This window comes from Danio rerio, chromosome 21, assembly GCF_052040795.2.
Source record: "Danio rerio strain M-AB ecotype USA chromosome 21, GRCz13ab, whole genome shotgun sequence".
In the NCBI taxonomy this organism is placed as follows: Eukaryota; Metazoa; Chordata; class Actinopteri; order Cypriniformes; family Danionidae; genus Danio; species Danio rerio.
In genome coordinates, this window is record NC_141041.1 from 20,744,188 (window position 1) to 20,767,776 (window position 23,589).

A 23,589-nucleotide genomic window follows, 5' to 3' on the forward strand; every position below is an offset into this window, starting at 1 on the left:
GACGCAATAACTTGTGAGACTTCTGCAGGGAGTTCAGTGCTCAAGTCTGCATCGTGCATCCTTGATACCAAGAAGACATCCGGGAACTTTCATGCGTCCTCCCTTCTTGCGGCCTTGAGTTTTTGAACTGAACTTTGGCAGTTGATGATGACTTTACACAGAAACACAAGGACACTAAAAAAACGCACATTGAGGAAACAGCCAGAAAGTAGAGAAAGCAATGAGAGAGGGAGTACAAAAACACTAAAACAAAGCACAACCACATTGCACAAAATAACAAGCACTCAAATACATCAAATATGTAACCTGATTTCAAAATATGAAGGTTTCACTTTAGTTTAGTCACAATTCCCACTGTTAACTACTGCATTATTAAGTGATTAACTGTTCATTAGTTTTTATAAGGTATGATCTTATTCTGCCTCCCTAATCCTACCCAAAACCTAAACTCAACTTTTTCCTTACTAACTATTAATAATCAGCTAATTAGTCATTTATTATGCTTATAGTGTTAGTTAATGGTTTGTTAATAATACCGTTAATTGTGACAAACGAAGATGTTACCATCATTTCAAACTACTAAAACGACAATGAAAGTCACTTTATTAAACTTATCAGCATCATCTACACTGAAAAAGATTATGTCTGCAAAACTAGTGCAAACAATTTATTTGTGTTGAATTTAAACAAACAAATTAAATGTTATAAAATTCAACTTAATTTGTTTGTTTAAATTCAGCTCAAATAAATTGTTTACAGCCATTTAACGTAAAAAAAATTGAGTAAATCCAAGGTATCACCTCTGAATAATTTTTTTCAGTGTACCTTCCAAAATAATTATTTTGCTTTTTGTTCAAACTACTTATTTAAAATGAGATGAATCAACACAATTCTTGATTTTTTGGGGGGAACAACATAAATGTTTTATGCTCAATCCACTTAAATTTGTACAAACAATCAAGTTAATCGATTTGTGTCGGGACAACATGAGGAATTGTGTGGAACCCAGCATTTTTACAGTGCAGTGTACTACAGATCATATTAGATATTTTAATGATTCACAACATGAGTTTTCCAAAAACTCTGTATAAAGTATAATATGCTAAAAGTTTAATTTGTCCCCCTATATATGTTTTATTTCCTCTTGCTTGACATGGAGCTGAATAAAAGGGCTGCGTCTCTTGATCTGAATCTCCAGCTGTGATTCGCAGGTTTGTAAGGTTTGCGCAGCAGGAGGCTGCATCCGCACATTCAGCTTTGAAGCTTCTGCTTCGCTTCTGAAGGTGTGAAAAACCGTTAGTCACTTTAGCTCAGCACGAATCTTTCAGCGAGGGCTACGTGTACCCTGATGAGACTTCTTCTTTCAGGACACAACCGTGAACTTGTGTCACCCCAAGCACCCTATAGAAACAAACATCATAAAGATCTGCTGCTGGGCTCTTGTGTACTGTAAATGGTGCTACACTTGAACTCTATGTGAGATCTATAGCGTTGATTACCGCAGGAAAGATGAGCTGCTTTTATAGTTGAACAAAACAAGACGTTATTAAGAAGGTCTTGAGGGACAGTGGTTGATGCTTATTGATTGTCCTATTGATTTTTGTTTGTGCATGCTTTTCTGTTAATGTAAATTGAGTGTGTGTCTCTCATGTATCCTGAAAGAATGAATTATTTGAGCTCAAATAAAAGTATTTGGAGTGTTTATCTGTTTTAACAACAGGTTATTCATTTAAAGGGCCTTGAAATAGTTTTTGAAAAAGTAAAGAAAGTGGGTGTGTTCAGTTTTGTTTTGGTGGGAGTGTTCAACAGCGAATGAGGAAAGGGTTTGCATGAAAATAGAAGTTTCAGTACTTGTGGCCAGCAACCCAAACACAGATGCAGTAGACGTGAACAGCTATTCAGAGAGCAGCGTTTATAGCAGATCTGAGAGCTGTGTAAAAAAAAGTGCAGGATTTCTCTCCACCAGATTCCCCTCAGCCACATTATCTGGTTGATGACAGTGCAGGGTCACTGCCTTATCATTTTTAACCTTTAAGTAAGCTCTTCAAAAGCTGAAAGTGTACTGTTGATGATACTTACGTTGCTATTCGAAAATTGTAGTGATATTATTGTAAACTTAGCAATTAAATCATTTTGACTAAGGTATGTCTTTTAAAACTGAAAAAGTAGTGCTGACGATACTAACTAACTTTGTGATGTGGAAAAACATATAAAAATATTAACACTGATCACACACTTACCAAATCCGTAGAGACCCGACAATCAATACAAACTGGAACCGTGTCTTATTTGAAAGGAGATGAGTGGCAAATCCAGATTTTACCATTTGCAGATGCAAAAAGCTCTCAGCAAAAAAATTAAATAAAAAAAAAAGTTCCTTGCAAAAATTTTTTGTTGCGTGTTAGCGGACACAATGATCTCCTCAATGTGACGTTGCTTTAAAATTTCTTTTCAAACTGGAAGAACAAATTTGTTGTAAACAAAACAAAATATCAATCAGTAAACCTCTGCTAACCTTAAAAACTGGCACGATGGCTCAGTGGTTATCACTGTTGTCTCACAGCAATAAGGTTGTTGGTTCAAGTCCTGGCTGGACCAGGTTGCATGTTTGTTTGGAGTTTGCATGCCCCCCCTACAGAACAAACCATCATTATACAACAACTTGCCTAATCGCCCTAACCTGCCTAGTTAACTTAATTATCCTAGTCAATCCTTTAAATGTCACTCTAAGCTGTAAGGAAGTGTCTTGAAAAATATCTAGTAAAATATTATGTTCTCATGTCATCATGGCAAAGGTAAAATAAATAAGTTATTAGAAATGAGTTATTAAAACTATTATGTTTAGTAATGTGTTGGAAAAATCTTCTTTCTGGTTAACAAAAATTGGAAAAGAAATTAAACAGGGGAGCGAATAATTCAGGGGAGCTAATAATTCTGACTTCAACTGTACATATTAGGATATTAAAATGCCATTGGTCAGAGCTTATGTCGGAAGTTGTGCTATATCATATTTATACCAGTAACAGAAAAGGTTATAACTGTAGTTTAGTGTTATCAAACTAGAACTACCTCAATATGAATTTGTGAAAATGTGCAAAAACTGATGCATCGCCTTTATGCAAAACCTCCCACACAAACACACCTCCTGATTCTGCTCTGACCACAAAAATTAAGCAAGACGTACATTCAATTTGCTACTTCCTCATTGCTCTCACAATTGAGGTTGTTAGATGCCTGAGGAAGCACACTTTTGACTGAAAGATTGTACCACACAATGGATGTTTGCAGAAATGTGATTGTGTTTCACTTCTTGGTGTTCACCTTTTTCAAAGCGGCAGGTAATGATTGTTTTTCTGTCAACAAAATTGATTAAAAACAGTTTTTCAAGTGATCTTTTTCTTCAATCTGTAACTGACTTTAAAATTTCTCTTCCAGTTTGCTCTGACGTGTCAATTGTTGGAGGCAAAGATGTCAAAAAAGCTCTATCGTGGATGGTGTCCATTCAAAAGGAAAAGATCCATATTTGTGGAGGAATCCTGATTCACAAGCAGTGGGTTTTAACTTCAGCACAATGCAAAGAGTAAGGAAACCACTTAAAACTTATTTGAAGCATAAAATACTAATGTTTCGGGAGTGAATATACAGTAAATGGATAAGTGGGTAGCACGATCACCTCACAGCAAGAAGGTACTGTAAGAAGGTCAGTTGGCATTTCTGTGTGGAGTTTGCATGTTCTGCACGTGTTTGCATGGGTTTCCTCCGGGTGCTCTGGTTTCTCCCACAAGTCCAAAGACGTGCGGTATAGGTGAATTGGACAGGCTAAATTGTCTGTAGTGTATGTGTGTTAATGAGTGTTCATGGATGTTTCCCAATTGGAAGTGAATCCGCTGCGTAAAGCATATGCTGTATTAGTTGGAGGTTCATTCTACTGTGGCATAAAAAGTTTAGATTATTTTGGTAGAAATATATGTAATTCAGCACAATTGGCATATTTAATGATAAGGTTATAAAACTAGTAAAACAATTTTTTTTGTTCAATTCTTAACTGGGGAAGTATTATTTTTCACTCACTGCAGTGTCTTACCTTGATGTGCTCACCATGATGTAACTAAGCACACTTATGTCAGTCTTCTATTTTAGAGTCCCTGTTTCATCAGTGACGGTTCTCATAGGATCTCTATCTCTGAGTAAAGGCTCTCAACGTATTGGCATCCTTAATTACGAAATCCCTAAAACATTCAATGAAAAGACTAAAGAAGATGACATCATGCTCATTAGGGTAAGGATGAACTAAAAGGATTGTCATTTATTCATGATTAACTCTTTTACTGCTTTTACACAACATGCATTTGAGCATCGCCATATCTTTGCAGCTAAGCAAAAAAGTTAAAGCCAAACCCTACAAAATCCCTAAAAATGAAAAAGACGTCCCACCCGGAACAAAATGTGTTGTAAGAGGTTGGGGAACCACTGATGATGAAGACGAGCAAGCTTCTGATAAACTGCAAATGTTGGAGGTGTTGGTGGTGGACAGAGTGCAGTGCAACCGCTACTATAACAGAAATCCTGTCATCACCAAAGACATGCTGTGTGCAGGAAATACACAGCAGCACAGAGGAACCTGTTGGGTAGGTTTCAGCTTTACAGATGCTGATTTATGCTGTTTGCAAACATTTCTTCACATGTCTGGAGGATGAAGATCTTGAATTGTTTTTCAGGGAGATTCTGGTGGACCTCTGGAGTGTAAGAAAAACCTGGTTGGAGTCATTTCAGGCTCACAAGGATGTGGGATTCCCAAGAAACCCACAGTGTACACGTTTCTTTCCAAAAGACACATCTCTTGGATCAATAGCATACTGAGACAGCAATTTAACAGCACACGTTTTTAAGAAACGTTCGAGGTTACTAAAGTAACCCTTCGTTCCCCGAGGAGGGGAACGGAAGCACTATAAGTGGATTTGATTTGTAAAATCCACGCATTGGGGAGGTTCGGTTCAGAAGCTACTCGTCTGAAAGAGTATTGAACGGGCCAATTAAGAATGAATTGGCAGCGCAAGCCTGCGCAGGTGAGCGGCATAAGCAATCAACTGAGTATATAAGCTCACCTGGCGCCAGCAGACGCTATCCTTTTTAAGCTGAAGAGACTTTCAACAGCTAAGGGACAGTCATTATGGCGACGGAGTATAGTGCTTCCGTTCCCCTCCTCGGGGAACGAAGGGTTACTTTAGTAACCTCGAACGTTCCCCTTCGGGGGGAACTTCAGCACTATAAGTGGATTTGATTTGTAAAATCCACGCATTGGGAGCCCATTGAAAGCGCCATAATGACTGCACCTTACCAACACCCCCGATGAGGAGATAGTCAAGCAAGCGTGACGCACCCGCATCATGGGGGGCGCGGTCCTCCAACGTGTCCCTGGCCCTAATTTATCCTACTTCAACAGAAGTTTTACGGATTTAGATATATTTTTTGGGAAGTCGTGAGCATCTAGATAATTCTAGGAAAATACGACAGTACGTTGGGAAGCGTGCAATCCCGATAGGGAGGACGCTGCGGAGGCCATCCGTTACCCAAGGGGGGATAGATGGCAGAATTTACATATGGACTAGCCCTAAAAAGGGGGAGTACGCATAGCAAAAGAGTGGTTAGCGGGGAGGGAAGACACGGGTCCGCCCAGGGGGGGGGGGACTTAACCGTGGCTGAATAAGCATATGGGATCGCCTAGTGGGGACCACGCATAGCAGGCACCTTTACCCAAAACGCGGGCTGACCAGCGGGCAGACCTACAACGTAGTGGGCCAGCAAGTGACTCCTCCGCTGAGTCAGTGCTGGGGGCCACGGAGGACTCTGCAGGGCTCACCTGACGGGGAACTTTACTGACAGATAAAAAGGCGCACGTATCTCCGTGTTAGGGAAAATGGCGCAGCAAGCGTGTTTCAACACCCTACCGAATTGTTTCCTCAATCACCAAGGGTTACCTAATACCCTTGAGGAAACCGGCTCCACTCGCAGATTGTAAAACCTTGCAAATGTGTTGGGTGTCACCCAGCCCGCAGCTCTACAGATGTCTGTTAGAGGGGCGCCGCGTGCGCGCGCTCGAGAGGATGCGAAGCTCCGAGTGGAGTGCGCACGCGCTCTCGGGGGACGCGGCTCATCTCGGCTCTGATAGTGAAAGAAAGGCATCCACAATCTAGTGGGAACTTATTTCGGTACGGCACTTCCCTGCTGCCGACCGCTATAACAGACGAAGAGCTGCTCAGATGATCTAAACTCTGAGTGCGGTCCGGATAATACGCAAAACGCGAACTGGACAATAAATAAGGGCTGGGTCTGCCTCCTCCGAGGGCAGCGCTTGCAGGCTCACTACCTCGTATTAAAACGGAGTGGTAGGAACCTTGGGCACATATCGCGGGCGGGGTCTCATACGTGAGAGAAGCCAGCCCAATTACAGGCACGAGTCACTGACCGAAAAATGCCTCCGGGTCCCCGACCCTCTAATCGATATCAACGCGACCAGCAGAGCTGTCTTCAGGGACAGAAATATACTGAGTCGAGGATCGAAGGGATCTGACGCGGCTTGTGTAGCGAGGGCTAGATCCTAAGAGGGCATGAGAGGGGGCGGGGTGGATTAATTCGCTTAACGCCCCTGAGGAACCGGATGATGAGGTTATGCGTTCCCACGGTGCTGCCAGCCACCGCGTTATGAGAGCGGAGATGGCAGCCACGTAACCTTGAGTGTGGAGGGCGACAGCCTGCTCTCCAACTTCTCTCGGCGTAAAGAAAGCACAACGCTGATCTGGCAAATTACGGGGGTCTTCTCAGCGAGAGACACACCATTCAGTGAATAGACTCCACGTCAGGGCATAGGCGCGCTCGGGGAGGGGGCTCTAGCCCGAGTGACGGTATTAGCCACCGCAATCGGAGGTTACCTAAGTCTTCCTCGCGTCTAAAAATCTCTTCAAAGATCGGCGAGGGTGCCAGGTGGTGCCCTGTCCCTGAGAGAGTAGGTGCTCTCTCGAAGGGACTGCCAGGGGAGGGCTATCGCGAGGGAGAGCTCTGACATCCAGGTCTGGTTGAGCCAGAGGGGCGCAACCAGCAACCTGTTTCTCGTCCTCCCTGACCTTGCACAGTAACTGCGCGAGCAGGCTCACTGGGGGAAACGCGTATTTGCGCGTGCCCCGAGGCCAGCTGTAAGCCAGTGCATCCGTGCCGAGAGCACTCGGTCAGGGAAAGAACAACTGGCAATGAGCGATCTCGGGGGAAGCAACAGATCGATCTGGGCTTCCCCGAATCGCGCCCATATCAGCTAAACAGACTCGGGGTGGAGTCTCCATTCTCCAGGACGCAAGGCTGCCGTGAGAGCGCATCGGCTGCACGGTTGAGCTTGCCTGAATATGAATGGCGTGCAGCGATTTCAGCCGCGGATGACTCCAGAGGAGCAGACGGCGGGCGAGCTGAGACATGCGGCGAGAGCGCATACCCCCTATACGGCTGATATACGCCACCGCCGCCGTACTGTCCGTCCTGACCAGCACGTGTTGCCGCTCCAGCACCGGAAAAAAACGGTGGAGAGCGAGGAACACTGCCAACAGCTCCAGGCGATATGCCAATGCAACTGGGTACCTTTCCACAGGTCCGCAGCCGCATGCCCGCAACGCACAGCCCCCCAGCCCGTGTTGGAAGTGTCTGCTGAAACGACAACAAGACTGGACGCCTGTTCTAGAGACACCCAGGCCTGTAGGAACGAGGGGTCGCTCCAAGGGCTGAGGGCGCGGCGACACAGCGCAGTAACAGAGACTCGGTGTGCGCGCGCGTGCCATGCGCGTCTGGGGACTCGATCGTGAAGCCAGTGCTGAAGTGGTCTCATATAGAATAATCCGAGCGGCATGAAGCGGCTGCGGATGCCATATGCCCCAGGAGCCTCTGAAATAGTATCAGTGGGACCACTATTTTACTGTCGAGCTCTCTCAGACAGTACAGCATCAGCTGAGCGCGCTCTCCGGAGAGGCGCGCTGCCATGGTGACCGAGTCCAGCTCCAGCCCGAGAGAAGAGATCCTCTGCACGGGGGCGAGTTTGCTCTTTTCTCGGTTGACCTGAAACCCCCACAGGTGGAAGTGCCAGAGCACTTTGTCTCTGTGCATAATCAACTGCTCCGAGAGAGGGCAAAAATCAGCCAGTCGTAAAGAAATTGAGTATGCAGATGCCCGCGAGCCGAAGGGGCGCTGAGGCACCCTCCGCGGGCTTGGTGAGGACCCGCGGAGACAGAGAGAGCCCGAAGGGGAGGGCTTTGTATTGCCAAGCTCGACCTTCAAACGCAAACCGCAGAAACTGTCGGTGGCGAGGAAGAGTGGAGACATGGAAATACGCGTCCATCAGGTCTAATGCTGCAGACCAACCCAGAGGACGAACGCACCGGAGGATGCGCTTCTGCGTGAGCATTCTGAACGGCAGCTTGTGCAGGCAGCGGTTCAAAACGCGCAGATCTAGGATTGGCCGTGACCCACCGCTCTTTTTGGGCACGATGAAGCGTGGGCTGTAAAACCCACTCTCCATCTCGGCTGGAGGGAGCGGCTCGATTGCATCCTTCGCCAGGAGGACAGCAATCTCCTCTCGCAAGACAGGGGCGGACAGGGGGCTGACCCTGGTGAATACACACCCGTGACTTGGGGGGCCGTTTCGCGAACTGAATCGCATAGCCGAGTCTGATTGTGCGTATGAGCCACCGCGAAGAGCTGGCCCGCGCTAACCAGGCAGGCAGAGCTCTCGCTAATGGACTCATCGCTACAATCGCTGACGTACCAGCAGTGGGGCAGCGCGGAGTGGGTGTGCTGATCTGGGAAGCTCGCGGGTCCCACGGAAAAGCTGGAGGTGAGATATTTGCTCTCACTCCAAACCCGAGCTCCGGAGGAGAGGCTCGAGGGGTGGGAGAAAGGAGACCGTCCTCCCAGCGCTCGTGAGCCACTGGCGAAACGCACCGAATCTGCAAGCTAGAAAGCATAGCGTCCCAGACTGGCAGATTTCGGGCTGTCACATCTGGGGAAGTGAAAAGTGCCCTTTCATAATGTTTTCATGGCAGTAAAAAGTGCCGTTGGAAATGGGGCCCCGCCCTCCAGCGGGGAAAGAGCAAGTTCCCTCTTCTCCAGATGGCCTGTCCCAGGGGCGCTTCGCGGTCCGTTGCCGGACTTAGCGGCGTTCTGGGCAGGGGGGCTGCCTGCTTCCGAGGTGCCCGACGCGCTCGCTTCGCCTTAGGCGTGTGCGGGGGCGGAGCAGCTCTCGTAGGCGGGCGCCTTCGGCGAGGAGCAGGTATGAATGGCACGGCGGGCGGAGCGGGCTACGGACCGCCGATAAGACATCACCCACCAACTGCTCCGCCTTGAATTCCTGGGTGAATTCACAGACAGTGTCGCCGAACCTGGCTGGGGATATGGGGAAGTCAAGAAAGCGGACTTTGTCGACTTTGCGCATATCAGCCAGGGGTGGCGCTCCTGGACCACTAATGTGGACATCGTCCTCCCCAACGCACACGCAGCGGACTCAGTAGTCCGAAGAGCTAAGTCGGCGGCGGTGCGAAGCTCGTAAGCCTGGGTTGGACCCACCCTCGTGCAGCTCGGCCAGCGCCTGCGCTTGGTAGCGCTGGTAGGTGGCTATCGCATGCAAGGCGGAAGCAGCCTGGCCCGCAGCTATGTAAGCTCTAGCTCCGCGGGAGGTAGATAACTTACAGGCTTTGGATGGGGGACGAGGCGGACCCCGCCAAGAAGAGGCGCCGCGCGGATTTACCGCCATCGCGCACTCAACCTGAGGAATCGCCACATACCCCCTGGCTGTTTCACCGTCAAGAGTGGTTAGGGTGGAGGAACACGCAGCACGAGCAGAAAAAAGTGCTTTACAAGACCGCGTGAGCCTACTGTGCACCTCCGGGAAGAAGGGAACGCCCCTCTAGTCGGTCCGGCCGCGGAGCTGGGGGATAAACCATCTCCAACCCACGGCCGAAGCAGCCCGGGAAAGCACGGCTAACATGTCCGTTTCAGGATCCGTAGTGACAGCGCTCACCAGCCCGAAGGGGGCGAGCGGGTCTGAATCATCATCGGACAATGAAAGCCCGCCCTCCGATGCCGCGGTGGACATCTGGTCTCCGGTGTCATCGGGCGTAAGGGCTACCATCTGTTAGACGGATCGCTTCCCCCGCCCGAAGCTTGGATGGAGCGCTTAGAGGAGCGGGAGGTCCGCGGGCCCGTGGGCGACGGATTATCTCTCGCTGAAACCCTCAGATCTGCCCGAGTGCCCGCTGCAGAGCAGGGGACAACTGGGGTGGTTCACCCTTTTGCAAAGGCTAACCGCGATCTTGCGCAACAGTCATGGCATCGCAATGACGACATGAACTGCCCGCAAGCAGCGCATTAACATGCTGGACCCCCAGACATGTAACGCAGTGCCCGCGCCCATCATCCGAGGACAGGAAACCACCGCATCCAGAAACGCACAGTCGGAGCGCCGTCCTGATAAGGACGTGCTGCACGACTGTGTTGCTCTTTCTGTGAAGTTTGCAACTTTATACGCACCGCTCTGGAGGACCGGACCCAAAGAACGCCAGGCAAGGGAGAACCCCAGCTCGACCGTCTGCCACTGCGTGTACACACTCTGGACCGGGAGAATGCTCTCGTTCGCTCAGAATCGCTGGTCACAGCAGGAGGAACCCTCATCGACTCGATCAGAAAGTCTCTGAAGCGAAAAGGATAGCGTCTGCTGGCGCCAGGTGAGCTTATATACTCAGTTGATTGCTTATGCCGCTCACCTGCGCAGGCTTGCGCTGCCAATTCATTCTTAATTGGCCCGTTCAATACTCTTTCAGACGAGTAGCTTCTGAACCGAACCTCCCCAATGCGTGGATTTTACAAATCAAATCCACTTATAGTGCTGAAGTTCCCCCCGAAGGGGAACTAAACATTCCCAGCTTATATAGCTTATTAATCCATATTTGCTTTATTTACAATGTTTATTTTGTAAGCGCACATTTGGTGAACAATAAAAAAAATCTGTAATTTTGAATCTTCAATCAAATTATTAAATCAAAAAGCTTCTCCATTTGAAGTGACAGTTCTTCTTTGTTGATGTCAGTCTGACGGCTTCAGCCACAATATTCTTAATCGTTCCCCTTTTACTATTCGTTTTTTAAGGGGGAATGAGAGGCAAAATGAAAGCCCTGTCCCAGTCAATATTACTCAGCCATTAATGTACACCCTGTAATGAACATTTGCTATTGATTTACCTATTCTCAGGCCATCCAAGATCACTTTTTTCTCAGAATAATAAAGAACTTTATTTTGGCTGAAGCTGTGATCCTTGTTAATTTACCAAATGCAAGTCAATGGCTAAAAGCCTGATGATGAATTTAGGTCTTATGCACAGTAGCCAATTTTACACTATCAAACAAAACGTTCTAATACATACCTGTCAACCCCTTCATTTTCCCTAGGATTCTCCTGTATTTTACAGTTCTAACATCCTGTAAAGGTATTTTCCTGCATTTCTCTCATATTTTTAATCTTTCTCTGAAAGGTGGCAATAAGCATTAATACGCAATTAATACCTGTACGCAACCCATACCGCTGAACCACCAATGCATGTGGATTCCCCTTTGCTCTTTAATGTGAGTCTGTTCTGTGTTTTCATTTTATTTGGACATGAAAACATTTGGAAATAAATAGAAAAATGGCGTGATTCCCTTTCTTTCCTTTATAGGCACTATTGCCACTCCTATGCAATCCTTAAAACAGTCAGTTCATGTAGCGGTGTGTAACTGTCAGACGGGCTCCATAGTGATAAATTGCCGCTGTTTCCTAAACGGATTCTGTAACATTACACGTGATTTGAAGTGAACTGAAATTGGACACTCTGGGTTTTGGGTGCGTGTTTAATCAGACATATACACAATAATAATAATAATAATAATGACATCTAAGTATGTCAATCTTGTGGGGGGGTCGTTTAAACAACTAATTTTGTCTTAAATGAGCATAAACAGAAAAGCAATCAAATGCTTTCATTATAAATCAATGCATTTTTAAAGTGACTTCTGTTATTTAATGTAATCAAATGAAAAAAATGATTCAATTGTTTTGTTAGAATTAGGATTAGAACTTTTGTTACCAAATCAACAATTAGCACATTTGTTTTATTGTACAAAGAATACAGTTGTTAGTACCACAGTAGAAAATTAAACTATTTTCATGCTGACTGGCCTAAATCAGCACCGTATGAAACTGTTAACAGAACTATTCACCCCAATAGTGGAAAAGCTGCTGTTGGATCTGTGGTGAATGTGCTCAGGACAATTTGAAAGACGAATATGTGTTCTTGACCCACTTTATAAGACATCAATGTATTTTCAAGAAACACATATTAATTAGTTTTTCCTATAATTTTTTTTTTGACTGTCAAGTACCAGTAGCCAAAAACCTACATTTAAATAGCCAGCACTTCATTTTAAGTTAAATAAAAGCACTTCTTTAATATTCGACTGAACAATAAAAGCCTGAGGGTGAGTACATTTATGTCAAATATACTTTTTTAGCTTACCTGTTTGTCAAAAAGGGACAAAAGAGATGAACTAAAACATCAGGTGTAAATGGGAATGTATCTCACACATCTGACCAAAGTGCATCTTAATACCCTGTGTAAACAGGGCTTTCAACATGTGCTAGACAGACGTTACATTGTGCTCAGTCACAGTTTACTGAAAGCTGAAACATGGTCCCTTTGGATCCTGCTTTCAAAATGCATCCGTTTACTTCAGTCCTGCTCTTCTGGGCTACTTCCTTCACTTTATCGATTTTTAAAGGCTTTGGATCCTTTGCTGGCTCTGATATCCCACAACATTGTGCATTTGATACTGGGGCAGAAAGAGCTAAAATTTTAAATTTAATTCTGAAATCTCTGATTGGTGGCCATTTTGGCCCTGTTTACACCTGGTATTAATGGCACCTATCATGCCCCTTTTTGCAAGATGTAATTTGAGTTTCAGATCAAGATACACAACAAGTCCAACATAATTACCTGCTGAAAATATTCATTTTGGGGTCAAATTAAAAATGAATTGACGTTGTGGATGTGACATTTAAATGCAAATGACCTAATTTTGTTTTGCCATGTTTAGTTGAACCATCTGTTTAACCTGAGTATAATCAAAACAGAATTTACAGAACTGTTCTCTGTTTACTTTTCTGCATTTATGGTGAAGGTGACTAACACACAGCACATTATTAAGAAAGGTGATTTTCAAAGATTATACTGTAAACAGTGCACCCGGAAAGTATTCATAGGGATTCACTTTTTCCACTTTTTTTTTTAATGTTGCAGTCGTATTCCAAAATGGATTAAATTAATTTATTTTCTCAAAATCCTACACACAATACCCCATAATGACAATGTGAAAAAAGTTTTTTTTTTAATTGTTGCAAATTTATTAAAAATAAAATCACATGTACATAAGTATTCACAGCCTTTGCTCAATACCTTGTTGATGCACCTTTGGGAACAAATACAGCCGCAAGTCTTTTTGAATATGATGCCACAAGCTTGGCATACCTGTCTCTGGGATTTTTTTTTCTCCCATTCCTCCTTGCAGTACCCCTCAAGCTCTATCAGCTTGAATAGGAAGTGATGGTGTACAGCCATTTTCATATCTCTCCAGAGATGTTCAATAGGATTTAGGTCTGGACTCTGGCTGGGCCACTCAAGGACATTCACAGAGTTGTTGTGAAACCACTCCATTGATATTTTGGCGGTGTGCTTTCTGTCTATTGGAAGATGACCCGTCGCCCCAGTCTGAGGTCAAGAGCACTCTGAAGCAGGTTTTCATTCAGGATGTCTCTGTACATTGCTGCATTCATCTTTCCCTCTATCCTGACTAGTCTTCCAGTTCCTGCTGCTGAAAAACATCCCCAAAGCATGATGCTGCCACCACCATACTTAACTGTAGGGATGGTATTAGCCTAGTGATGAGTGGTGCCTGGTTTTCTCCAAAGTAATGCCTGGCTCAGACCAGACAATTTTGTTTCAAATTGTTTCAAATTGTCTGAAGGAGGTCACACACCGGATGCAGTGCTGCGCCACGCAGTGCCATGCATTTTAGAATTCTATACAGATTTCTAGCAGTGTACACACACCAGCGCCGAAAGTCGGTGGCTGTCCCCTGCGCCCAGCCATGACTCAGGACACTGTTCAGATTTTTGCCGTGCCACAGACCGCCATCTGAATAGTTTCATTTTAAATAGCTTGCAAATGTGCGCATCTGATGCGGTGCATCCGGTGTGTGACACCCTTCAGAGTCCTTCAGATGCCTTTTGCCAAATTCCAGGCGGGGAGTGGCTTCTGTCTGGCCACTATACCATACAGGCCTGATTGGTAGATTGTTGCACTGATGGTTGTCCTTCTGTAAGGTTCTCCTCACTCCACAGAAGAACTGTAACTGACTGACTAAGGTCCTTGTCCCCTGATCACTCAGCTTAGATGGCCGGCCAGCTCTAGGAAGAGTCCTGGTGGTTCCAAACATCTTCCACTTACAGATAATGGAGGCCACTGTGCTCATTGGAACTTTCAGAGCAGCAGAATTTTTTCTGTAACCTTCTCCAGCCCTTTGCCTGGAGAAAATTCTGTCTCGGAGGTCTACAGACAATTCCTTTGTCTTCATGCTTGGATAATGCTTTGACATGCACTGTCAACCCTGGGACCTTATATAGACAGGTGTAAGCCTTTTCAAATCAAAATCATGTCCAATGAATTACCACAGGTGACATCTAAATAAGCTGCTAAAACATCTCAAGGATGATCAGTGGAAACAGAATGTACCTGAGCTCAATTTACCAGCTTCACTGCAAAGGCTGTGAATACTTATTTACATGTGATTTTTCAGGTTTTTTATTTTTAATAAATTTACAACAATTTCAAAAAATCTTTTTTCACATTGACATTATCGGGTATTGTGTGTAAAATTGAGGAAATAAATAATTTTTTTAACTTCTTTGAAATAAGGCCGTAACATTTAAAATGTGGAAAAAGTAAAGCGATATGAATATTTTCCGGATGCACTGTATATGCCACTTACTTTTGGATGTGTGACTAGATCACAAACAGGTGGTTCTGTTAAGTCTTTCAGGCGCAACTTTTCAGCAAAACCTGCTCTGTACTTAGGGTGCTTTCACACCTACACTTTTGTTTCGGAACGTATCTCGTTTGCCCAGTTAGCGCGGTTCGATTGGCATATGTGAACAGGGCAATCGCGCTCTGTTCCGCGCCAAAGTAATCGCTCCGAGATCGCTTGAATGAGGTGGTCTCGGCTCGATTGAAACGAACCCTGGAGCGGTTCGATTGTAGTGAGAAAGCGATCCGATCCGAGCGCGGTTGTATCACTGTGTTTTATGGATATGTAATAGGCATATACGGCTATATGAAGAGAGAATTATGATTGGGGTGGGAAGTTTCGCGAGTCTCCGGATGCCCGCAAACGAGTGATGATCTCCCGGTAATCTCGCGTCTCCCTACAGGTCCTCAAATAGGCATCGTCGCGCACCCTTCTCACCCCTCCCCTCCGCATCTCTCCTCAGACACATCGCGCGCGCGCACCCTGTCAATCACCACCAAACCACCACTTCTCCTGACAGCTTAGCGGGACGCTGCAAAATAAACCCTGACACTGACCAATGTGAGGAGAGTTTACTCGCACGTGACTTGTTTAAGCTCTTTTGGTCCGATTAGAAACTTTGCAGTGTGAAAGCGAACCGCTCCAAGAGCAAAGAGCAACAATGTAACAATTGTAATCTCTGTTTCGGAACAACTGAATCGATTCACAGGTGTGAAAGCACCCTTACTCTCAATCACAAAGCAGTCTGGTGTAAAATGGTTTGCTAAGAATAGCAGGAGTAATCCCTTCATAAACTAAATAAATTTACTGTGTCTTCAGCAACTCAAATTACAGGAGTTATTGAAGATCACTCTGTTGGTTCATGTATCCAACTACTGAGCACATGTCCAGGGGCAGATTTATCCAATAAGTAAGGTAAGTGGCCGCTTAGGGACCCAGGAAATCTAAGGTCCCCCAAATAAATACCTAGAAGTATAAATTAATCCTATAAATGATAAAACATTGTTTTCTATAATATTTTATATAATGAGGGTCTAAAAAATTTCATTTAGGTCACCCACCCTCATTCTTAAACCAGTTCGCAGTCAAATCAGATTTAGTTTCAAAAACAAAATAGTTCATCTATTACTTTTAGTTGTGAATTTATTTTAAAAAAATCATTTCAAAAGCTTTACAAGCTTGACATGTTTTATTATATTGCATTAAGATAAATGTAGAAAAGGCGTGATATAAGGATAAGAACAGCAAAATATATAAAAAAAAAATTTAAGTAAAAAAGGTGCAAACTTTTGGACCTCATGGCTGGATAGGCTTAGCGCCCCCTAGTGTCAGTGCAACAATTGCTGTTCTATGTTAATTCGGGAGGATCTTCTAACTGTTGTGGGCGGGGCAGTAGATTGTGATGTCACAACCTTCTGTTTCTTCAAACAGCTTGTCTGAGAGATTTTGCGTTATAGGGATTAAATAAAATGTTTAGGTGAAATTGGATCAAACTTTGATCAAAAGTGGGTGGTTGTGCACACACACTGCCAACAAACACTAATGTATAAACCACTCATAAATGTAAATGCGTAATAGGTGCCTTTTGAAAATGCATTTCTGTTGATCTGATCACAACTGAACAATGCTTAATACAGGGCTAAACAGGCATTGAAATGCTTTGAGCGTTTGAGCACTTCCAGATTTAGTTTTTAAAAAGGCATTTAGCTGGATTGCTTGTATAGTGTAAATAGATATTTGCCTGAATATAATTAAGCAACCACAAAGGCTGCATACTGTACTCCCCAGCAAACCGAACATGTGAATATTATTGTGTGTTGTTGAAGCATGTTAACCAGACTGGCTTTAAACTTTGCCATCTGAAAATTCATGTTTGCTTTTAAGGCAAAAAGAAATAGTCCTTATTCTAATACAAAGTATTTGGTGTGGCTATTAGATCAGACATTAAATCTGCTTCTCTTTGTCTTTTTCTGCTCTCTCATTTTGCATTCATTTGGAAATTGAAGTTATTTTGTAATATTAAAGCAAAAGGTCAGAAAAGGATCATAGATACAGTACACCCGCCTAGATGTTCTTCTCATAGAAATCAGAAACTTGATCAAAAATGGCCTCATAAGACCAGATAAAAACAGGACCTTTGTTTGTAAATGTGTGTTTTTAACAAACTCCTCTTTTAATGGCAATTCTAGCAAGAGATTATTCACAAATCACAAAAGCTCTCTCTGTTTTGTTGTTCATCATTATAGTTTTGTGTAGTCTCAGAAGTCTTGCTGATTCACGATTTGTCATGTATTCTTTACGCACTTCACATTAACACCAAAGCACATCAAATAAACTCCCATTGGCTTTTTAATATTCTTTTTGTTCAGGCACTTCCGCTAAATTATTCAAAGTTTCAAAACAAACAGAGACCTACTCGTGAGGACATACAACACAACTCATTTCAAGTCGAGTACAATATAAAAAAAATTTAAACTGTATCAAGTTATAGAGTTCGTTGGTTATAAAGCCTGCCGTTCTGCAAAATGGATATTATACAGGATAATCTTTCAAGAGAAAATGTGCAATAAATCCTTAAAGGTTTAAGGCCGTACTCACACTAGGTACAGTTGCCTCAAACCGGGCCAAAGCACGATTGTCCCCTCTCCCGTCTCCCCCAACGACCCGCACTCACACCACAATCGGGCCTGGGCACGCTTACGTCATTGATGAAGTGAGAAGCGCTGTCACTCAGCAGCACAGTGGTTTTCTAGTTATATATTTATATATTTCTAGTCTAGTTATATATTTATATATTTCTAGTTATATATTTCTAGATTTCTCTAGTTATATCGTTTCAGTCGGTTTGATATGCAGTGACGCAGTCAAATGTTTCGCCAAACAGTCCTTAGGGATGCGGTGACTTGCAGTAAGATAGTTTGCCGAACAGATCCGCCACTTTTGGTGCTCTTAAACAATCATAAAGCCCTCGTGCTGCAGGAATGAGGAGGTGTGCTGAAGGTCCGCAGCTGTCGTGCAGTGAGGGGTTTGCAACTTTAATAATCTAGGGCTGTTTGAGTTCACTGAACAGTAAGAATGATTAATAAAATCCATATGAAACAGTCCCTTAAAAGTCACGTCTAGCTTTCAGTTTCGGGCTTTGGCGCGTTTTGCACTCACACTACAAACGCATAGTGTGAGTAGGCCCTAAGACAACCTGCGGTACTTTTTTTGAGATTTTAACAGATTTGTGTGTGTTAAGCATCAGTTAAGAAACGTTAGCAACGGTAAGCTTTAATTGTGGGGTACACTAGATAATTTTGAGCTTTTGTAAGTTAATTTCATCTTCCGGGTTTAAAATATTTTTTCTGGGATCAAAATCGGTGATGTAGCGCAAATCTGCCAGTGAAGTGATGATGCGTCGGTTTCTCATTATTATTCATAGCAGTGTTTTCTTATCCTTTGAGAAGACCCTGCTTCTTAATTACACATGCTTTCCGAAAACAAGGCATACCTGCCAAGCTGAAACCCAATGACTAGTTAAGAACGCGTCGCCACGGCACGATTCGTACGAGCACGAGTTTATTTTTATGATCCATGGGGTTTGTTGCATGTTTTTCTCCGCGATTCTGCAGACCTGATACAGCAAAGCTGTTGGTTTGCAGCAAGCAAATGTGAAGTGCTGCTGTGTTTATGTTTAAAATCTCCAGATTACCGGCAGGGCTAATGGTTGAAACAGACGAGGCAAGAGACCTGCTGCACTGCTATCCATGTGTTTGTTTTCAGACCTGGGGATTAAGGAGTGAAGTTCTCCTTTTTTAGTGATTGTTGTGTATATGAAATTATGAATAACATTGTAGCAGGGTTTTAAATGACATACTTTTTATTTCTTTGCAGTTTAACTTTTTAAACTATAAAATCATGGATCTCCTCACAGTTTGCGTCTCATTTTGTAAGCCAACTGACAGTTCACTCCCCTCTTTCTCCCTGCTTTGCTGGCTATGCCCACTCCTCTCTCTGCATGCTTGCAGTGCTCCACAACCATCATGAAGCATTTTATGAAAAAATTCTGAAGTAAACATGAACGAAAGAGAGAGATTTCAATGCCCTTTAAGGATCAAGTTCGCTGTGGATATAAATAGAGTTTGCCTTAAATTTTTTTGTTGAATAAAGTTAACCTTACAAGTTATTTTAACTTAAAAAACAAGTTGAAACATAGCTACAGTATAGTTTCCTTAGTTAAATTAGCATAAAACTAGCATGTTGTTATGACCGATCATGTAATATATAATCAGGTGATATATGCACACAGTTAAAACATTTGTTTATTAAAATATCTTAATTGTACTAAAATAAAACTGGGTAGAGCTTGATGCCCTCTAAACTTCTTTAAACGTTTACATTAAATAAACCTGCATGAAATCAAATTAAGTCCTACTCTCTTATATCAACACCACTAACAGTAAAAGTTACGACTTGTTGATTGACTCAGTGTGAACTTGTGAAAATGTGCAAAAACAGATGCATCACCTTGCATGCAAAACCCCCCACACAAACACACCTCCTGATTCTGCTCTGACCACAAAGATGACTAAGAAAGGGCAATTAAAAAGCGGTTATTTCCTCATTGCTCTCACACTTGATGTTAAAGGACATCTGAGAAAACACATTGATTTTTGGCTGAGAGGACGGTCCACTCAATGGATATTTGCAGAAATTTGATTGTGTTTCACTTCTTGGTGTTCACCTTTTTTAAAGTGACAGGTAATGATTGTTTTTTTTTGTCCCAGAGTTTGGTTGCAAACTTCATTAGTGTTCTTTTGTTCAATCTGTAACTGTCTTTAAAATCTCTCTTCCAGTTTGCTCTGACGTATCAATTGTTGGAGGCAAAGATGTCAAAAAAGCTTTATCGTGGATGGTGTCCATTCAGGTAAACCAGAATCATAAATGTGGAGGAATCCTGATTCACAAAGAGTGGGTTTTAACAGCGGCGCATTGCAAAGAGTAAGGAAACTACACTGAGTTTACACAAACTAAGCATATTATCATCTTTTTAGGAAAGAATGCCGTAAATATAAAAATCAGAACAAGTGTTAATCAGAAGCTAATTTAAGATAAATAAAGATAAAGTCAGATATTTAATTAAGTTTATTTTAATTTTAAGTTTTACGTAATTTTACTTTTACTAATGCAATTTAGGGTATACATTTAGTAATTTGACATACATTAGATGTAATAATATCCCTTTTCTTTGATTAATTTGTTAACAGATTAATATCTATTTTTAGGTTTGTTTGTTGACATGCTGGAAACTTTAAACAGAACTTGCTACACTGGGTTTTTTTTTATTGAAAAAGCTTCTTAGTAAAGAGCTCGGATCATTAAATGTGCTACTTTTTAATTTATTGTTTTAAACCAGAAAGGACCAAACAGGGTCTGCTGGCCAATATTGGCCCATGATATTTTTTGATTTGGCCCGCCATGCCATCTGAGAAGAGAGGGAGTTCAAATTTAATCTAACTCTTGTTTGTTTGCTTTACCTTATAAATACTGTATAGTCATATATTTAGCTTTGGCCCACGGCTCTCAATAATATTTGTTTTTTGGCCCTTCATAGTAAAAAGTTTGGGCACCTCCCTGTTTTAAATGCTTTAATCTTTATTGAAATGTATTGAAAAAATTTTTATTAATTTACTATGTCAATTTACTATTATATGCAAGAAATTTGCTAAAAAAGTTTTTCCTCTTGAAAGTTTTTCCTCTTTTTCCTATTGAAAGAGCTTTTCTAGTTTTCCCCTCAGAATTAGAGATACAAATTCATTTTATTTTATCTCAAGTTATTATTTTAAGCGTTTTGATCTTTATTTTCATGATCTATTTATTTATTGAAACTAACTATAAATGTGGGGGTTATAGAACTATGAAGTATAAGCATATAAGCAGACTTTTTTTTATTTCAGAGACTCCTATTCATCAGTGACGGTTCTCATAGGATCTCTATCTCTGAGTAAAGGCTCTCAGCGTATTGCCATCCACAATTACGAAATCCCTGAAACATTCAATAAAAAGACTAAAAAAGACGACATCATGCTCATTAGGGTAAGGATGAACAAAAAATTTTTGTCATTTATTCATAATTAACTCTTTTACTGCTTTTACACAACATGCATTTGAGCATTGCCATATCTTTGCAGCTAAGCAAAAAAGTTAAAGCCAAACCCTACAAAATCCCTAAAAAGGAAAAAGACGTCCAACCCGGAACAAAATGTGTTGTGAGAGGTTGGGGAACCACTGATTATAAAGGCAAGCAAGCTTCTGATAAACTGCAAATGTTGGAGGTGTTGGTGGTGGACAGAGTGCAGTGCAACCGCTACTATAACAGAAATCCTGTCATCACCAAAGACATGCTGTGTGCAGGAAACACACAGCAGCACAGAGGAACCTGTTTGGTGGGTTTCACCCATACAGATGCTGATTTATGCTGTTTGCAAACATTTCTTCACATGTCTGGAGGATGAAGATCTTGATTTGTTTTTCAGGGAGATTCTGGTGGACCTCTGGAGTGTGAGAAAAACCTGGTTGGAGTGCTTTCAGGCTCACACGGATGTGGGGATCCCAAAAAACCCACAGTGTACACGCTTCTGTCCAAAAGACATATCACCTGGATCAATAAAATACTGAAACAGCAATTCAACAGCACACGCTTTTAGGAAACCAAACTTTTCCAGCTTATATACAGTAGCCTGCACTTTCAGAAATAAAGGTACAAAAACTGTGACTGGGGTGTAGCTGTACCTTAGGGCTGCATCTAGACTTGTTAGCACCCTAGGCGAGATTATTATTCATTAAATACATAATATAATGCATCTTTTAAATAGTTATTCCATCTACGTAATTTTTTTTTCTGAAAATATGCTGTTCTTTTTTAAAAATGTTTGTGACTTTAAATTTCTACATTTATATTCACAACCAGTGTTTTTACAATGTTAAGCAAATTTTGAAATAAAGCTAAAAAAAACAATGTGTCTGATATTGTATTATATCAGCCCCTCTATTTGTTCCTGCTTATTTTCTAGTAAACAACCATTAAAATGTACACACAGAATGCACATTTTATCTTAATTTATGTATCTTCATGCCGTCTATGATGACTTTTTCCATCCTCAGAATAATAAAGAAGATTTTCGACTAAAACTGTGGTATTTGGTTAATCAGTCCAACAAAGAGTCAAAGTCATCATTGAGTGTCAAACAAAACACAAAGACAACACCAAGTTAATAGCTGTATATTCTATATACTGAGACATTGGGGTCTTCTGTAGTGTAACAATTGATCGGTTGTGAAATAATGTTCACATCAGATTTTTAAATAATTTTTAATAATCTTCAGTTTCTTGCACAGACAGACTGTTCCACTTCATAAGACCTCAATGTATCCTCAATGTAAAAAATGAGAAGCATATGCTACCTGACAAAAGTCGTCATCAATCCCAGTTGAAAGAGCAACAAATGATAACTTCACATCTAGTTGCAAAAGTGAGAGAAGGTAGATTTTTCCAATGAATCATCTGTTGAACTGCATCCTAATCATCACAAATACTGCAGAAGACCTATTGGAACCAGCATGGACCCAAGATTTTCACAGAAATTAGTCAAGTTTGGTGATGGAAAAATCATGGTTCCCCTTCGGTTGGGGAACTTCAGTGCCATAGAGTGGATTGATTGAAATCCACGAAATGGGAGGATTCGGTTCAGAAGCCGCTTGTCTGAAAGAGTATTGAACGGGCCAATGAAAGCAATGAATTGGCAGCGTAAGCTTGCACAGGTGTACTTCATTGCCAATTATCCCAGCATATAAGCACACCTGGGGCGAGCAGACGCCATCCTTTTCGCTTCAGAGACTTTCTGATCGAGTCGATGAGGGTTCCTCCTGCTGTGACCAGCGATTCTGAGCGAACGAGAGCATTCTCCCGGTCCAGAGTGTGTACACGCAGCGGCAGACGGTCGAGCTGGGTTTCTCCCTTGCCTGGCGTTCTTTGGGTCCGGTCCTCCAGAGCGGTGCGTACAAAGTTGCAAACTTCACAGAAAGAGCAACACAGTCGTGCAGCACGTCCTTTTCAGGACGGCGCTCCGACTGTGCGTTTCTGGATGCGGTGGTTTCCTGTCCTCGGATGATGGGCACGGGCACTGCGTTACATGTCTGGGGATCCAGCATGTTAATGCGCTGCTCGCGGGCAGTTCATGTCGTCATTGCGATGCCATGACTGTTGCGCAAGATCGCGGCTAGCCTTTGCAAAAGGGCGAACCACCCCAGTTGTCCAATGCTCTGCAGCGGGCACTCGGGCAGATCTGAGGGTTTCAGCGAGAGATAATCCGTCGCCCACGGGCCCGCGGACCTCCCGCTCCTCTAAGCGCTCCATCCAAGCTTCTGGCGGGGGAAGCGATCCGTCTAACAGATGGTAGCCCTTGCG

At 43.0% G+C, this 23,589-nt stretch overlaps 2 protein-coding genes across 2 annotated transcripts; both read left to right on the forward strand.

Annotated features, from left to right (window-relative positions):
- The first annotated feature begins 1,207 nt into the window (after positions 1–1,207).
- gzmk (granzyme K) lies at positions 1,208–11,715 on the forward strand. The gene is made up of 6 exons (XM_087301125.1): positions 1,208–3,338; positions 3,436–3,580; positions 4,141–4,279; positions 4,374–4,628; positions 4,719–5,066; positions 10,755–11,715. The coding sequence occupies exons 1-5, from the start codon at positions 3,275–3,277 to the stop codon at positions 4,887–4,889; spliced, it is 774 nt and encodes a 257-aa protein (XP_087157251.1). The 5' UTR covers positions 1,208–3,274; the 3' UTR covers positions 4,890–5,066; positions 10,755–11,715.
- A 6,791-nt stretch (positions 11,716–18,506) lies between these two features.
- gzma (granzyme A) lies at positions 18,507–22,140 on the forward strand. Its single transcript, XM_087301124.1, has 5 exons — positions 18,507–19,883; positions 19,979–20,123; positions 21,080–21,218; positions 21,314–21,568; positions 21,659–22,140. The coding sequence occupies exons 1-5, from the start codon at positions 19,820–19,822 to the stop codon at positions 21,827–21,829; spliced, it is 774 nt and encodes a 257-aa protein (XP_087157250.1). The 5' UTR covers positions 18,507–19,819; the 3' UTR covers positions 21,830–22,140.
- Positions 22,141–23,589: the final 1,449 nt, after the last annotated feature.

Bases quoted from the DNA above. Each gene is read 5' to 3' on its own strand.
- gzmk (XM_087301125.1), top strand. From the start codon at position 3,275: ATGGATGTTTGCAGAAATGTGATTGTGTTTCACTTCTTGGTGTTCACC. The intron at 3,339-3,435 runs GTAATGATTGTT...TTTCTCTTCCAG, and splicing joins CACCTTTTTCAAAGCGGCAG to TTTGCTCTGACGTGTCAATT. The intron at 4,629-4,718 runs GTAGGTTTCAGC...ATTGTTTTTCAG, and splicing joins AGCACAGAGGAACCTGTTGG to GGAGATTCTGGTGGACCTCT.
- gzma (XM_087301124.1), top strand. From the start codon at position 19,820: ATGGATATTTGCAGAAATTTGATTGTGTTTCACTTCTTGGTGTTCACC. The intron at 19,884-19,978 runs GTAATGATTGTT...TCTCTCTTCCAG, and splicing joins CACCTTTTTTAAAGTGACAG to TTTGCTCTGACGTATCAATT. The intron at 20,124-21,079 runs GTAAGGAAACTA...TTTTTATTTCAG, and splicing joins ACAGCGGCGCATTGCAAAGA to AGACTCCTATTCATCAGTGA.